The sequence below is a fragment of the Cenococcum geophilum genome, assembly GCF_001692895.1.
Source record: "Cenococcum geophilum 1.58 unplaced genomic scaffold K441scaffold_57, whole genome shotgun sequence".
In the NCBI taxonomy this organism is placed as follows: Eukaryota; Fungi; Ascomycota; class Dothideomycetes; order Gloniales; family Gloniaceae; genus Cenococcum; species Cenococcum geophilum.
The window spans coordinates 857,165-874,329 of record NW_027137615.1 but is presented as its reverse complement, the minus strand read 5'-3'; the positions used below and the strand labels follow the sequence as shown (position 1 = coordinate 874,329).

Sequence of the window (17,165 nt, the reverse complement as noted above, 5' to 3'; positions counted from 1 at the left end):
TGTAAGCATATAAGGCAAGGAGAGTGGAAAGAGACCTAATGATTCCATGAAGCTTTGACGCTGCTCCAGAGCAACTTACCCAGCTTACTAGGGGTCGAGGAGACATATATTAGGCATCCTCGCGGCTGAACAGCAGCAATGACTCTGAGGTGAAGGGGCAAGAACGTAGCTGCATGCCGTCGGAGCTTTCCAATTAGATCAAATCCTGAGAGATGCGGTGTAAACCAGCTCAATGCCAAGCTTGGATTCCTGGAGGACAGGATTCCTTAAGTAGGATAGCTATCCAGTGGATGGCGAAGCTGTGGTGAATTTTGAATAGAAGGTCGGTGAAGCTGCGAGCTGTGCCCTGCAACATCGGATCGGTTAACGATCGTGCTTATCGATAACAAGGCACATGGGAATTCTGGAATCCGACCTTCCCCTATTTGACAGCTCACCTCCCAGCAAGCAGACAGTGGCATACATTCTCTACTTAAATTATAAAGACGGTATGAACATTTCATAATTTCTAATTAAGTCGTCTTAAGACATGCAGCCCGCACATTACGCACAACGTGCTCGCATCGCATCATCTACATCAGAATCTATTCCCACCTAACCAAAACCACGCATATAATCTAGGGGCCGATTATTAGAGCTTCTCTGAGAAGCTGCTCCAACCACCACCCTCTATTTCTAATGAAGCTACTCCTCCCTCCCTACTCACCTTCATTCATCACAGCCCCCCTCACCACTCTCTACGAAACCTGAACGAACTGCCCAATCGCCGGCACGCCGTCCACAACCACATACACCACATACGGCCCAGGTGGCGCAACATTGCTGTTCGGCGGCATAGTAACAGTAAGCGTTTGAGCCAGCGNCCCCGCCTCCCAGCCCGCCGTATCCAGGAACGCCATACGGTGGCCCATGTGGACCGAGTGGGTGACGAAGCCGCCATAGTAGAGCGCGACCTTCGCAGCCTGCGCGCCCGCCGGGACTGTAAAAGTGACGGTGAAGGTGGAACCGTTGGCATTCAGCGCCTTCGAGGACAGCGCCACGGCGGTCGGGCGCTTCGTCGCAGCGGCGCCTTGCAGGTACGGCGGGGTGTAGATCTCGACGCGGAACTCGGTGATGTACGGGTTTTGCGTCGACGCTGTTAACACGGGCTGCTCGACGGGGTTGGAGCCGGTGACCATCAGCGTGCCATCGAGGAGCAGCAGCGCGACGCTGTGGTAGAGGCGTGGGATGTTGGTGCTGGCGCCTGTGGTCCAGCGCTGGCCGAGCGCTTTGGTGGGGTCGTAGATTAGAGCCTCGAAGGTTGGATCTGTGGCGAGGCCGAAGCCTTGGGCGCCGTGGTTGCAGCCGTTGAGGAAGATGACGGTGCCGTCGGGGAGGAGGGTGCCTTCCACCATTCCGCGTCCTTCAGGCATACTGTCCATTTCCCAGGATGGGTTGGTCCCAAGGGGCTGGATGCGGCCGCAGGACGGATCGGTAGGCGAGGTGATATCTTGATACGCACCGCCACCACAGATGAGGATGTCCGGGTTCCAGTTTGAGCTGCTGGAGAGCGGGAGAAGCACCGAGCCGCCCGTGTTAGGATAGGTACGGTAATCACCTGGAAGATCTGAGAAAGTGCGAATCGTCGTGTTGGTGGCAACATTGAAGAGCTCCGCAGATTTCGAAACGAACACGAACAGCGTGCCATCGCGAAGGAGGTGCATGAACGGGTACATATAGTATGGCTGATTCTTAGCAAGGATATCCATTGGAATGCTGTTTCCGCTGGAGACACCGGCTGAGCTGAGAATCTCATACGTCGGGTTGTTGTTTGCTGGAACCGACGGATCAAGACCATTCAAGCTTCCAGATGCGACGAAGAGAGTCCCGTCAGGCATAATCTGAACCGAGGGATACCACCGTGCGGTGGACAGCTTGTTGCCAGGTTCGCTCCAGTCTTGGCCGTTAAGGCTTGCATCTGTTGCAGATCTCTTTAAATAGCGAATGCCAGTGAAGCCGTCACCGACGGTTGGGTCAATAAAGTCAAGAGGCGCGTTGCCGCCGAGGGCAAGGAACTGTCCGTCAGAAAGGAAAATACCACCGGCGCAGAATGAATTCGTCTTGTAGGCGAGTGGGACAACTTGGTTAGTGGCCGGGTCATATTCCGATGAGTATGCATACTGGCCGTTAGGAAGCTTGAGTTGAGTGTAATTCTCCACCTTATCCAAGAAGACGACACGGCCATTCGGCAGAAGACCAGCGTGCATGGCAGGAACACCCGATTGGCCAACTACATTGAAAGAGCCTGGATTTGCATTAGCAGGGGCTGGGCTTGGTCCAGGAGCAGGAACGACTGCTCCACCAGAGCAAGGCCCAGATTGGCATCCTTCACCGCAATGGGAGGTGCTGAATGATAGTTTAGCGATGATGACACGCATTGAGGAAATGAAGATCAAAAGTCAAAACTTACGTGTTTCCGCAGTACCCATACATGGAACAGCAAGCTCCCTGTGGCCAGTCTCCGCAAACAGTGCCGCCAAAGTTGACACCACAAGAACCGTCTGTGGTAACCTTTGCAGTGGATGCAGAGCCTGCGGAAGAAACGACCGAGGACGGCTTGCCAAGGACTGGTTCGCCCGAAGTGGTCGACGAGGGCGGAGTTGTGCCCGAGGCAGGCGCAGAGACAGAAGTAGCGGCAGCGGCACTCACGACCGGGCTGGAAGATGATGTACATCCAGATACGCATCCAGTGCCACAATGTGCTGGGGTATTTCCACACTGTATTAAGTTAGTTTTGCTCTTCGTCCATACGGAAGACGTTCCTCATACCCAACCATATTGACTGCAGCACGTGCCAGTATAAACGGTGCTATTTGGGTCGCAAATGGTGTTTCCGTTGTTGGGTCCACAAGTGCCGTCAGTTGAATAAGTAGCACGCTCCGCCAGCTTTGGAACATCGTGGCGAAATGAACGGGGATAAAGGTCTTCATTGTCGGTAGCTTCGCAGCTGCATAGTCCGTTAGATGTACATCCAACCAGTGAATTGACTCTACTGACACATTATCCTTGGTGCAGTGTTGGCCTCGCAGGCAGGACGTTTGTCCAACCGCGTTGTAGTCACATGTAGGTTGAACCCAGTGGAATTTGATATTCGCTGAGGCGAGCCCGGCGAAAACGCCGAGTGAAACGAGTGACGCTCTCATAATTGGAAAAAATATCTGTAGTGGAAATGTAAGCCAAATGAGGGTAGCAGTGCATCCAGAGTCAATTTGAGCGCAATTCGAAATTTTATCCAAAAACAAAGTGAATGTCGCTTCGATCAAGGCAGGTGATGAGGGAAACTGACGGCACATAGAAATGGCAATTGACAGCTAGGTGACTCAAGGTACGGACTACTGCATTATGCGCCGAGGCGTGCCTTGCAATAAAAGCCACGACTGAGGCTCCACGTAGTGAGGCACTTCACACATACCCGTAATTATCTGATTGGCACCACGCAGTACGTTCTTGCCGTGTGGTTTGTCTTAGAGATTGGGGCTTCCGTGTAGAGGTAGTACGAGCCCGAGATTCGTGAGAGTGCACTTATGACACTAAATTTAAGTAAGTTGAATGAGATGTTGTGGCTACAGCGAGTGTCTAGCAAGCACCGTCTTGCGCGAGATAGTATATTATGTGTGAAGGGCCGGAACGAGTGACGGCTCTTCGATGAATGCAAGAATTAACAGAGAAGAACTGATGGCATCAGAGACGCCTACAGCACAGAATAAAGGACAAGAAGTGGAAAGGGTGGAAAAGGTGAAGGAGCGGCTCAGCGGCAGTATGCATGTATGTATAGAAAAGAGGGCTGAAGGCCCTGTCCCTAGATGCGCCAGCGATTAGGGATTTCCCAGGCGGGAATCGAGCAGCACTGGCCAGCAGAGTGCCAGCAACGTCAAAGGCGCCCCTTAGGTTCCGTTCGGGGCAACGGCGCCCAGCGCCTTGCACGCATTGGCATCGTCAGCCAACTGATGGCCAGAGGTGGCAAAGCTATGATCAGGGTTAACCGAAATTTCAGGCCACGCCAACCAGTATCGTCCTGATCGCCAGCCGGGAATATTCTAATTATGGCTTCGCGCACTTGCGCTTCGAAGCTTCTACCGGAGTCCTCGGTCCTCCTGAGGAAGAAACAATGTAACCTAGCAGATATGCGCTATTTGTGTCACCGGAGAAGGAGACCCTTATGGTTCCCAGAAACAGCCATTTTTGACAGCGGGAAGTTTCCTCGTAGTTGCATGGCATGATACGTGTCTAAAGGTGCTGCCAAGTTGAAACCTGATGGCTTGGAGAAGATCAAGCCTCGACGGCTCGAGGCATTGCCAGATGGCGAATCCAAACGCCATGGGGCTTGACCCCACATTTTGGTGGCTTGCAAGCGTCAATCTGGAAAAGACCTCTCCGTTCAGGAACAGGGGTAGCCTCCTCCTGCTCTCTGCCGTGCATGCCGTCTAGACGTCGAAACACGGGCCAAATACAACACTATTACGTGACATGTCAGGCCCTAGAGAATACGAACGATGCATTAACTCTACAGAGTGAAGATCGCCTCTAGCACAAGAACAACGGCGCATTAAGGAGCAACGGATGGGATGGATGGGATGCTCTTCTGTACTAAGGGCGTATTCGGTTGCAATATGAGGCTTTTCAATATGAGGTTGCACCGTACTCTCACCAGCGTCAACTAGTAGATATTCAGCGGCGCTCTGGTAGTCGTACTCAATATGATATGAAGCCAAGTGTTCGGTTGAGCGCCCTACCCACATTGATCACCACTCAGCCAGAACGTACCTACCACCGATCCTCTATCACCAGTTTCCTGTTTGGTGGTTTACTATGGCGCCGACTACTGCCGCAGTAGTATCCGGAAAAGTCGCCATATCTACCGAACAGCAGCCTCCAGGTCGTATAGGGGCTCCGGATCAACTCCAATATGAGGCTCTCATTTCGCATATGACGCCGCAACCGAACAGGCCCTAATTCGGAAGTTCGGAATGCCTCAAGACCCCAGTTGCAAAACTAAACCCGTGCGCCTTGGCCACAGACGAGAACCAAGAGAAACCTGGTGCATGACGGACGAGAAACGCTACAACTCCCAACCAGGTGCGCGCGACACACCACATCTAATTTCGCTAGAAACTTGTCGAGTGTACACCGTCCAGCGTAGACACTAATACAAAAGGGCTGTGCACTTGCGAGCAAGTGTGCACACTTGCAAAGTTCTCTAGTGTGCAAGAAAGTCTGCGCGCACACTGGGGGCTCGTACAGGCCGTAGCCTCGGATTGAGAGGTTATGACGATGCACACCACGTGAACGAATTAGAACACATAATGCAGGCCGTCTCCCTAACTAGGCGCAAAACACCTCGAGCGTGCGCTGGCAACCAAAATGGACACATCGTAGCTTCACGATGTTGAAGGACTGCCTCAAAGACCCGACATTTCCCATTCTCCCCAAGGCTGGTCTGGCTTATTCGTGACGCCATGCTAATTTCCTCTAATGGGATCGGAATGCAAGCGCGAGAAAACTTCCATGGGCGGAAGCGACATCGCGTGCTTTGGCCTAGCGACGGGAGGTCGATGGTGGGGATTGCAGGACAAGCGCAAAGCGTATCGTTGCCTTGAGATGTAGGAGATTCCTGCAAGGGCGAGAGTGAAGGTTGCCTGCTGTCTGGTATGGTGGCTTCTGCCAGAGGTAGTGTAGCAAGGCATACTGACTGATGGGTGGAGAGGATTGAGTAGGTTGTTCGGATCGTGTGCTGCACGATCGAAGCTGCAAGACGAGTGTTTGGTGAAAAAGCTGTCACCGCATTTCCACTTTGTTCCCTTAATTAGCCTTCTTCGTCCGAATCCCAAGGAAATGTGGTCTTACAATATGTAATGAGAAGTGGCACATTTTGAAATATTTCCTTGCACAGTCTATGTATTCGGTTTCCGTATTGCTTTGGTAGTAAAGGCAAATTTCGATTCAACTCTTTCGATTTTTTTTAGTGGATATGACTATCGTCACTGCTGTTCTCCAATTAGCGAGTTCTGCAACTTCCCAAAGACCAACGCTCAATCTTGAAACTGACCGCAAAGAGCAAACGGGCGGCTCTGGCCCATGGATAATCGGCAGTAAACGCGTCCATAACTCGAGGGATGAAACGCGGGGTAGACCACGAAATCTTGAGAAGCATATGAAGAGGCTCCAGTCAAAGAAACCGAACCAGGAGGTCGTCCTCAAACGACTCCTATACCTATTCGCACACTACACCCTCAAAATGGCTTACCCAAACACCAAATCAATCACGACCGTCCCTACACCCCATACTTCCACCCTCGCACTACCCACCTCCTTTCTCCCTTCTCACACATACTTCACATGCCACATACACTGGAGCAGCGGATCAAGCCAGACTAACTGAACGCTCAAACAGACTGCACCCTAGCTGTAAAAGACCGCATTCGAGCCCACGCAACTACACCGCTAATCCCCGTGCCCTAAACCTAGTGGTACCATAACCACCTTCTCTCTATCCCGCGGCGCAAACGCGCACTCCTCATCCCACAGGCGCCATAGCTTCTCCCTAGTAAGTACATACTCGTCATATTGAATGTTGATATATGATCTTCCCTAAATATACCTACCCATATACATCGTCCTTTCCGTCAACCACCTAGTTACATGCCCCCTCTCTCTTCCACCATCCCTGCATCTCTGTCTACGTAACACAAAGCCTACTAAAAACAGCCGATCGGCATTGGAGAATTATTCCCTTCGTCGGAATGAGACATCTCAGCCGAACGCAGGCGACCGCGTCGCGGGTAGCACAGCAATAACCCGTCACACCAAAGCGTCAGCTACTCGCTGCTGGTAAGTCATCGTTGGAGCAAGGGAGAAGACGGCAAAATTTCAAGTCGAAGGTTTTAGAAAGTACTGCACTGCGAATCGCAGGGTCCCCACTGCTGTGAGGAGAGGGAAGAGTTTTCAGCACAATGTGTTCCAAGACCAAAAATTTTATAATCCGAAAAGCGCGAGTATGGCCCTACGCCCAACCTATCTAACACACAAACCGCCACCTCTCCCAGTCCAACCTAGTCCAACAGCCCCGGTTCTTCTCAAAGTCGAATGTCCTGGCCCGTACAATAAACCCAGAAAACCCGCCATCGTCCATCAGTCGTGAAAAGGTCATATCGTAGCACTCCATCAGTCATCTCATCATGTATCCGGTGCGCCCTAGGCGCCCTCATTTCTGTCATTGTCGTCGTCGTCGTCGTCGTTCATCGCTCATTCGTCGCCGCCCGCCCCATCTTTGAAAGAAGTCGCAAAGAGACGTCATCATAATCCAGTTGGCCGTTCGCCGGTTCCGCAGCATCAACAGCCACGGTTGTGGAAGAAGATGAAACCCCATCTCCTTCCCCTCCTAAACCTTTTTTTGACGAAACCTTTTTTTCTCAGGTAGATATGCAAATGCGACAGATAGCCGAAATAAGCCCGGGTTCCTAAGACTTTCACCCTCCACATCCCTCCCATCCCACCACAACACGACGATCCTCTCCTTAAACATCCCAAACTCCGGATCAAAACATGTTTCCCCGTCTATCCTCTCTTCCCCTCCCCCCTCCCTCCCCTAACACACCCACAACTCACAACTCTCACGAACCCCCCAACCCACCCTTTCCCCTGCCCCTGCCCCTTCCCCTTCCGCAGCAACACCTGCTCGCTCTCCCTCCTCCCGCCGCCACCCCCCAAAAAACTGCTCTTGCTCCCCCGCAACCCCCGCTTGAAATAATCCACCAGGTTCGCCTTCTCATCGTCGTCGTCGTCCTCCCACACCGACACCGTCTGCTGCAGCGCATAGCTCGCACAACGCACCGGCGAGGCGATGCCGCGCGACGAGGGGGAAACGCTAGGCGGCGAGGGGAAATCGGGTAGCGAGGTAGCGCTGGGCGGTGAGCTGGTGCCGGTGTGGACGCGTCGCGCTGTGGGAGTCGCAGAGCCGCCGGAACGGAACGCAGCCGTAGCTGGCGGGGAGGGGGACAGGGGCGTGCTGCACTGCTGCTGTTGCTGTTGCTGTTGCTGTTGCGACGGCGGGGGAGGCGGGAGCGGCTTGCGCTCGAAGCAGCGCATGCGCGGCGCGTTCGGGTCCGTCAGTGACGGGTTCCGCGTGCGGCGAGGCTGCTGGCTACGGTTGCCTTCCTTGCCCTGGTGGTGGTGATGAGAATAGTCCTGGAGGCCGCTGTAGGGCGGTGGCGGCGGCTCCGGGCAACCTAGCGAGGTGCTGCGCATGGGGTACACGTGGATGCCCTGCTCCGTGTGGCAGGCCTGCTGCTCCTGCTGATGTTGCTGCTGCTGCTGCAGGTCCGACATCTGGCCGTAGGGTGTGCTGGGCTGTGAGGAGGTACGTGGCAAAGCGGGTGCTTTATAGCGCGCGCGCTGCTGCGGGAGGGATGGTAGGTGTGTGGAGGTAGGATTCTGCTGCGCGTGGCCTAGATGCGGCTCGCTGATCTCTTTATTCTCAGTCGGTAACTCGTTGGACGAAGGGCAGCCGGCCGAGAGGAGGTTGGGGGGTTGAGTGCAGGCCGAGCAGGCATCGTTGTTTGTTGTGGATGCTAGCGTGGTGTGATTTTTACTGAGGGAGTCTGGGAAGCTGAAGTCGAGGTAGGGGCTCGGTGAGGGTGTCGGGACTGGTGAGGATACCGGGGTGTAAGGATCGCCGCGGTAACTTTTAATAATATTTAGAACGGTCCCACTGGAGGAACGCTGGGAGTCGAGGGTGCGGAGATGGCTGCCGGCATATGATGTCTCGCACGACTTCGCCTTATCTAGTGCGCGTCTTTCGTGTTCGTTCCATATCTGCCCGGTGCTCTTTGGTGGGCATGGAGGAGTTTGTGACTCGGCGAATGGTAATGGTGACCTTGTTGGCGAAGTTGGTGAGTGCTGTGATGGATTAAAACCGCTAGTCCGAGCAAGATGACGCGGAGAAACAAGATGCATGACGAGATAAAAGCAGTGCAATGACAACCCAACGAGGGATAAGGAATGGTTGGATGACGAGCCGCTGTTGCGATAACTTTGATAACCTTGATAGGGCGCAATCAGCGAAAGACGGCCATATATACGTTGAGTTCTCCACCTCGATTCAAGGGGGCGAGACCCATTGTTTATGAAGTGAAAACACTGGCTAGGTTTGGAAAAAGGAGACCGACTGGACTCGAGTGGCCAAACTAGCGTTACTTGAACATCTTGCCAGGATTCTGGCTATTACTCATTCTGTGAGAGGGCCTGTAGGTAGGAGGCTTGGGGTGCTTTGGCTGTCCTTGTTGTTTCCCACTGGGGATGTCTTCCGAGCCAATCCTTGATTTGTTACTCGAGTAAACCTGTCATTCTTCTCCAGAAACAGAGGAAGGGAGGCCGGGAGGATTTATGCAAGGGATGGATGATATTTTTAACGAAAATTTTCGCGACTAGAAAGGTAGCAGATAGAGAAGCAGCCTCATACGTAGGCGTGCCTGCAAGAGTATCGGTAATTCATGTACTCAAGCGCTCTCAAATGGAGAATAAAACGGCAGAATGCAGTAAAAGTAACGCAACAGATATCTTTGATTATCAGAGGCAGTGAGGCACAGGTGTCGAGGTTACTAGAGAACGCCATTGTAACGCAAAGATACTTTTGCTTCGAAGCGACCTGCAATGTTTCGTATTAGATATGACGTCGAGGCACAGCGTTGAGGAATGCCACCAGAGATGTGAGGAAAACAACAATGCCAAAGGAAATATCTCCGGTTTCTTGACATCAAGCCTCCTTGTCTGCGGTTACGCTGTCGACGGACTAATCATGGAGTCTTCTCCGTTGAACGCGGTAAGAAAAGATGCTGCTCAACGAGCCGGGGACTTCCTTGTGGCAGTCCTTGGTTATCTTTACGTTGAATCAAAACGTCGGTTCTCCAATCTTGAGGTCAGCACCGCAAAAATTTATTTCGCTACGGTACGCGGGCTCGCTAAATCGCCACCAACTATCGCAAGGACCTTTTTGGCTGCCCTGGAGAATCGCCTTGGTTGGCCAGGAGAACGTACGCCCCCGTTGTAGCCGCCAAAACGCGAATACAAAGCTGTCCCGGCAATTGCCGATGAAATTTGGTAATATCGTACGGGTGGAAACCTCACGATATTTGACAAAGATCACGACACTACAGAGGAAGGCCAATCGCAAGTCCGCCAGAAGTAAAGTTCCTGCAGCCAGGCATACAGCTTCGCTACAATTACTATGTGCGATTTAGTGAGCCTGCGTACCGTAGCGAAACAAATTTTTGACATCACTCTACGGACGAAGGCTTGAATTTCAACAAACGATATTGGAGAGCTGAAAGTGGCTTGGAGGTTACATGTCACACCCGAACAAGAGCGTTTGCTCAACTGAAGCCATCCTACGTTTCAGCCATTATTAGTCACATTTCTGGTGAAAACGCCACAAGCATGTAAAGTGGTAGATGTGATGGCCTAATATGGATGAAGGTGAAGCAGATGTCTTCAAAAGCGAACTGATCGGGTCGAGGTGGTTGTTCAAGCTGTCCCAAACCCAAGCGAAGTCCGCCATCAATATAACTTTTTCGTCCACCGCTTCCGCTTATCAGCCACCAAAAGGTTCCAGAGCAATTAAAGAGAGAGGACACCGATCGAAGTGTGGTCAAAGCAACTATTAAAGCTTCGGGAGATCTCCCCCACCATCCTGTTATTGGCCTGCTAAAATGTCGGGGTTGGGGAGCCGAACGAGAAAACCATGGCGGTCCACCGCAAGACCACGGACAACCATGCTCCAAGCATGAGACCTGGGACTTCTTCAAATCGTGGCGATAGGAGAATATCGGGTCTCTGGGGATGCTGTGTATATAGTATCTGGAAACCACTTCGCCTCCATCCCGAAAAATCCCTTTCTACTCAACCTCTCGTGCTTAGATTTGTGCCGTCAAGAGTCGAGATCGTGAAGTTAAGTCAAGTGAAACGAGCAGAGGTCAATGAACCCAGCTGAAGATAAATCTATCGACTCCACGTGGTTTTTTTTCTGGGTGCAATCCTCGTATCCGAACTAAGCAACTGGAAATCGTGAATTTATTCTTCCATCATGCGGCTTCACACTCTCAAAGAACTTGATCAGACAGAAGGAACTGTGCAGCTCCGCAAACGTGAAATACCCCCCGACGTGAACTCAATCGGGAGTTTTACATTGTTTAATACTGATGTCTGTTGGCAGTTGGTGAAGATGCTGGCGGCGATGCATCATCTCTCGTCCTCGTTCCTCACCCATCCAACACGAACCCCAACGACCCCCTACGATGGCCAATATGGAAGAAGCACGTCGCATTCGGCTCGGTGTGTGCATTCACTTTCCTGACGAATTACGGTATCGGAGGTCTTGCGCCGGCTTTTTACTTGCTAAGCATCGAGTTCGGTAAGAGCATGACGGAAACGAGTAACCTGCTCCTTTGGCCGATTTTGGTACTGGGATTGTTTGTAAGTTAACTTAGCATCATTAGACACTACCCCTAGTGTGTCAAGTTAACCAAAACGGCAGAACTTTTTTTGGGTTCCGATGGCCAATTACTTCGGAAAACGGCCGGTCTTCGTGTTTTCTTGTCTGCTTCTCTGTGTGACTTTCATCTGGGGTGCGAATGCTCAAAGCTTCGAAAGCTTGCTTTGGTCAAACATCGTAGGCGCATTTGCTGGTTCCTCGACTGAAGCGCTAGGCGCTGCTATTGTCAACGTGAGTAGTCACATGATTTCGATGTCTAAGAATGAGAGACATTCACATGATGCGCTGGACATGCTAATAGGATTTTCAGGATCTGTACTTCTTGCATGAACGAGGGGCTAAGATGGGTATTTACATGAACGCCATATCTGGAGGCAATACCATAGGTCCTCTAATCTGTGGATTCGTTGTTCAGAGTCTAGGCTGGCGGTGGCATAAGTGGATCGCTGTTATTTTCACTGCCATCAACTTCTTCGCCGTTCTTCTATTCGTGCCGGAAACGCGCTTCAACAGGGATGTTCCCAAGAGCCTAGGTGCAACGACTTCCGATCAGGCCATAGCATCATCGTCCGAAGAGGATGTTGATGTGGAAAAGACAGGGTGCGCCTCCGTGAAACCAGTTTCAGGGTTGCCTGCTCTGGAACAAGTTCAAGTACCGAAGAAATCGTTTGCGCAAGAGATGAGTCTCTGGTCCGGCGTGCCTTCGGATACAAATCTATTTAAGATGTTTATTCGGCCTTTACCAATGATTGTGTACCCGGCGGTCATGTTTGCCTTCCTCGGATACGCTGTCAGCCTGGCGTGGGTCGTTGCAGTCAACATCCTCAACTCTTTCGTGCTACAGGCCCCTCCATATAATTGGCAGCCCCAAATCAATGGTCTCATCAACATCCCGGGCTTGATCGGCAATATATTTGGAGCGTACGCTGGAGGGTGGTTAGTTGACAAGTTCTGTGACTGGCGAACGAAGAAGAACAATGGCTTTTTCGAACCTGAAAGCCGATTGTATCTCTTGATAATCCCATTCATCGTTACACCAGCAGGCTGTATCCTTTTCGGGTATGGTGTGCAGAGAACCCTGCACTGGACATCGCTCTTCTTCGGCTATGGGATGATTTCGGTTGCTTTAACAGCTGTAAGTGGACGAATAGCCATGTTTCAGCAACTGTACAGTGCTGACAGCACGAAAATATAGGTCCCAACTATCACTCTAGCTTATGTCAGTGATTGTGCGTTGCCTGTAAATTCTGATGCTCTGCTGTTGGTCAATGGTAAGTGATCATAGTGCGAATTCACCGCAACAGGCTTTTCACTGACAGTCTTTCAGGACTTAAGAATATTGTAGCATTTGGATTCCTCTATGGAGTTATTCCGTGGGTTGAGAAGGTCGGCTATATCAACTGCTTCGGCACGCAAGCAGGAGTGTTCGTTGGAGTTATTGGGCTCGGAGCGATTCCTCTAACCCTCTACGGCGCAAAGATCCGACATATCACCGCGCAATGGCGGATAATATTGTGAGGCTTTCACACTAACCTCCGATCTCTCAGGTTCGCATCTAGTGTGCATTGATGGCGGGTGGAAATGAATTACCATGAGATTTTATCTTGCCCAAACCTAGAATAATATCATGACTGTTGCTGCGGTTTGGTTCCTTGTGCTTGCGCTATGAGTTTCGTGTGCATGTCCGCGATTTCGGGGATAATGAGAGACTCGATCTCAACTATAGGTTCGCCTTGTGTGTCTTGTGCCCCAGGCCTCACTGGCTCTGTGTTTTCGGCTTTGCCACCTTCCGCACGTCCAATCCAAGATTCGACACCGGAGACACTCCTTGATCTTCTATTGCGAGGAACGCGGATCCACTTTTCCCCTTCCATTGCTGAGACGAAAACAACTTCCCACTTCCTCGTCATCAACAAGTTTCCAATTACCAGGTGATGCGCATATTTCTTGAGCGAGTATTGAGCTTTCTTGACGAGCATCGAAGGGTCCGTTTCGAGTTTGAAGCTGACAATCATACCCTCTGGCGCCCAGCCATCAACGAGCTGCTTGAGAAACTTGGGGACAGGTTCGAGATCGATGATGAGACTGCGTCCTTCCGTTCGGGCTGCAGGTGTTTTGGAGTTAGTATTCTGGCCAAATTCCTCAGAAGACTGTATCTTGTGCTCAACCATTCGATCTTGAGGTACAAAGAAGTCAGAGACAGCTGCAGCGAGGTAAAACATTGCCTTGGGGCCCAACGGGCGCATCAACTTGGCTACTTCGCGAAGTTCCCAGAGGTACTCTGTAATTGTCACAAACGACAAGATTAAGAGTTTGTTGTCTTTCTTCGCTGCAGAGTACTGCCTTAGGACCCTCAACATCTCCTCCTGATGCTGTCCATCAACCACAACCCGACCATTCTCCTCCTTCATAAAGTCCAGGAATGATCGTGTATTGTGTGAGTAATGCCGCGAGTATGGTAAGAGAGAGAATTGGCGGTGGAGAAAGATGACTGCGTAGCCTTGTTGCAGGAAGTACTCTGCGCTCGTAGCACCACGAGTTCCGGCAGAGAAGTTGTCAATGTACCGCACTGTCTGAGTTTCAAGAGGAACTGTAGTTCCCCCAGATGTAACCAGTACCAGTCTTCGCCCTTGTTCCGCATGCCGATCTATGAACTCACGGGCGAGGGTAATGTTCGACTTAAGATTCTTCGGAGGAGGATTGTGGGTGAAATAATGGCTTTCGGCGGCTTCAGCGGAAGGAGGAAGGTCCATCGTGACTAGTTGGGAGAGGGGGATAGAGGGGGTGGTTTCTGTGTGTCGGGAAGGGAGGTGAGACGGTCTCGGGCGCGTTAATGGGTCTTACAGAGCTTGGAATCACAGGCTTCCAGGCAGAGTGCATTAATGGCCAGAGTTGATTGAGGACATGTGAGGCGATATTCTGCTGATTAAAAATATGCCTCGTAGCAATACCCTAAAGATCAGCGATGCTCCGAAGAAGGCCCTCGGTCGTAAGGTTGCAGGTCAGGTGGCATGACGCTGGAGGGGCTCGTTTGCATTATCTCATAAATCAGACCCCGGGGACCGGTCGGTTATGTTAAATCTAAAGCTCGTCGATTAGTTTTAGTCTAGTTTTAGTTTAGGGGTCGTTCGGTTGCAAAAGCGTCAGATTGAATCTGAACTGAAAGTCTGGCAGAACGAACGCGTTCCTTCCCGATTTGACACGCGTCTGTGGTTCTACGGGTTGCACGGACGTGTGCAATCTGAAGCCTTCAGATTCAAATGAGGAGCTTCGAGCTCCTGATTTGAACTAACGCCAAGACCTCAGTTCAGATTCTATATACGGTAAAGTTGCCAAATTTTTAGTGACTTTTAGCGTGTTTTTTGGGCGGTCAGAGGAACATAAAAAATTTGTAGCTGAAGTCAAGTTGAACTGGAATTCAACCGAACGGTCGCCTCAGAATCAGATTGGAGCTCCAGATCAACTCCATTCTGAAGCCCTCATTCTGATCTGAACTTGCAACCGAACGACCCCTTATCTACATCGTCCCCTATAGATGGCCTCAACTGCTATGTAATTGACTTACTTGATGCAATTGACAGGTTATCTGGCGTACTTGACGAACTAGCCTACGCCGGGTTTTTTTGACATGCAGCCTGCGTAATTGGCGATTTCGCTTTACCTAACGTAGGTGATGGAGTTATGAAGGTGACCCTAGTTATGGAGGGTTTCGCAAACAAATTTTGTCTATGCGCTTGATTTGTTTGCGAAACCCGCAAACCTTCATAACCCCATCACCTACATTATGTGATACGCGTAAACTTTTTCCTAAGTAAACTTTTGATAAAAAGAACTACTATATAATTAGATTTTTTATAGCGTTGCTTAATAATTTACTAGAGCTTAAGCATAAGCGAGGATTGAGCGTAGTAGGAAAATTAAAATAATCTATCCAATTGCGCAGGCTGCGCGCAGGCTGCATGTCAAATGCGTCAAATACGTTAACTACGTCAACTACGTCAACGACAGGCATTTGGCAGGTAATTGACGTAATTGATAGTATTTAATTTCAAACTACCTATCAAGTGAACTTTAGCTTGCGAATATTTTGCCGATGTACTATACCTTATATACTTCTCTACGTCTAATTACTTTAAAAATACTATAAGCTAAAGGCCCCTCATCTCTCCTATCGCCTCTACGTTATAGCGATGTCGTAGCTCTATTTTATAAGAAGTTAGATATAGGCAGTTGGTTAGTTATAGTTTAAAATCTAAACTTATATTATATAACGATATATCTCGCCCATAAGCTCTTAGACCTCGGGGAGATTTCGCTGGTGATAAGGAGCAGTATGCCCGCACGTGCGCACCAACGGTCCCTGGAGGTCCGATTTAGGCGTTGTGCGCCCAACTCCGATGTACATCGTCGCCCCACCAAAGACGTACGTCAACTTAGCACTTCGGCAGCAAGTTATATGAGTGTTTGCCCACAGCCAAATATCGTGCAGAAAGTTTGCCGGGTTTTTCTCTTGGGCAGAACCGAGTCTCCTCATTCATTACTCGAGCCTCTTGAATGTTGAGTGCCTTCTTAACGCCGAGCACAAGCTGCTCCGGGTTACGGACTCCGTCTTGGAAGTGGGTGACGATTTCAAGGCTCAAAACTAAGTGCGGGATGGCTCAGATAAAGTGTGATAAGCTGCTGATGCTTCAGCGTGATTTGTGTTCTAACGGTCGACCAGGTCTCTTAGACTTTCAAGATAGTAACCGGAAGACTAGAAAAGTGGTTCCTTTATGAGTACTCCATCGACCGTGAGGCTTCGGGCTCGCCTCAAACATTGCGAAGACACGACAGCCTTTCCCCCCGGGGCAAGCATGGAGTAATTAAGCCTTATCCAAAGCAATGTCGACGAATAGAACACCATGCCATCTTTCGACGGGGCCATCTCCGGCATTAAGCCAAGCACATCGCCTGCACCTAGAGACGCCACCCTAGAACAGTTGTGTTGAGCCGAGACTGAGAAAGGCGTGAAAGGCTACCACGCAGGCCTGCTGTTTGGTCCCCTTGTCGTCGAATTCTGCAGAGCGCGCGATTCTTAGAAGCCGCGAGCGCAATGGGATGACTATCGTTATTGGATTGCTGGTGACTCCATTCCTATGCCATTCCTATACTCTCGCCAGGAACCAAATGCTATACTCCCGAAGCCGGAGGCCCACCGTTATATGCCTTGCAGAGGAGTAGGAATTATTAACATGGCCTACAGGGCTGACTATCGGAAAGCTCCCTCGGAGTATACACCAACGTCCTCAGTAATAGTCGGCCGTGATCCCTGCTACATCGAAAAAGATACCGTGGATGCCTTCTAGAATGCGATGGCTGCTGTTGCTATGCGGTTTTGCCGCCGACGATATATCGAGATGGCGAGCTTCCAGGGCACCACATGCTGCGGTACGCCTGCTCTTTTTTTTCATCTTCCCGACCGTCTCTAGAATCTTCTCGACGTCTCCATGTATTACAACTAGGGCCAAATCCTACTTTACCATATCTGCGGCGAATAGTGAAATTGTATTCGTAGCTATAGCGGCGGGGTATCTCACCCACAGCTCGGCTAGACTTTCGATCTTTCTACCGATCTAAAGCGTGGCTAGTTGGACCTTGGATC

General features: G+C 50.8%; 4 protein-coding genes across 4 annotated transcripts; 1 reads left to right on the top strand and 3 right to left on the bottom strand.

The window, feature by feature from the left end:
• Nucleotides 1-737: 737 nt before the first annotated feature.
• K441DRAFT_681185 (carbohydrate-binding module family 18) lies at nt 738-3,182 on the bottom strand (the record flags this gene model as incomplete). The annotated part of the gene is made up of 4 exons (XM_067651444.1): nt 738-2,385; nt 2,450-2,757; nt 2,809-2,986; nt 3,037-3,182. 4 exons carry the CDS (start codon nt 3,180-3,182, stop codon nt 738-740), a joined length of 2,280 nt encoding a protein of 759 aa, XP_067498863.1.
• Nucleotides 3,183-7,274: 4,092 nt separating this feature from the next.
• On the bottom strand, nt 7,275-8,991 carry K441DRAFT_681184 (uncharacterized protein; the record flags this gene model as incomplete). Its single annotated transcript, XM_067651443.1, has 2 exons — nt 7,275-7,439; nt 7,645-8,991. 2 exons carry the CDS (start codon nt 8,989-8,991, stop codon nt 7,275-7,277), a joined length of 1,512 nt encoding a protein of 503 aa, XP_067498862.1.
• A 1,916-nt stretch (nt 8,992-10,907) lies between these two features.
• K441DRAFT_281501 (MFS general substrate transporter) lies at nt 10,908-13,096 on the top strand. The gene is made up of 6 exons (XM_067640929.1): nt 10,908-11,177; nt 11,246-11,505; nt 11,567-11,755; nt 11,835-12,659; nt 12,720-12,795; nt 12,852-13,096. Exons 1-6 carry the CDS (start codon nt 11,117-11,119, stop codon nt 13,040-13,042), a joined length of 1,602 nt encoding a protein of 533 aa, XP_067498861.1. The 5' UTR covers nt 10,908-11,116; the 3' UTR covers nt 13,043-13,096.
• Nucleotides 12,851-14,555, bottom strand: K441DRAFT_667793 (phosphopantothenate-cysteine ligase-like protein). Its single transcript, XM_067649899.1, has one exon. The coding sequence runs from the start codon at nt 14,275-14,277 to the stop codon at nt 13,150-13,152; it is 1,128 nt and encodes a 375-aa protein (XP_067498860.1). The 5' UTR covers nt 14,278-14,555; the 3' UTR covers nt 12,851-13,149.
• Between the last annotated feature and the right edge of the window lie 2,610 nt (nt 14,556-17,165).

Coding starts and splice junctions, on each gene's coding strand:
- K441DRAFT_281501 (XM_067640929.1), top strand. CDS start 11,117: ATGCGGCTTCACACTCTCAAAGAACTTGATCAGACAGAAGGAACTGTG. Junction 11,756..11,834: donor TAGGCGCTGCTATTGTCAAC/GTGAGTAGTCAC, acceptor TAGGATTTTCAG/GATCTGTACTTCTTGCATGA. Junction 12,796..12,851: donor TGCTCTGCTGTTGGTCAATG/GTAAGTGATCAT, acceptor ACAGTCTTTCAG/GACTTAAGAATATTGTAGCA.
- K441DRAFT_667793 (XM_067649899.1), bottom strand. CDS start 14,277: ATGGACCTTCCTCCTTCCGCTGAAGCCGCCGAAAGCCATTATTTCACC.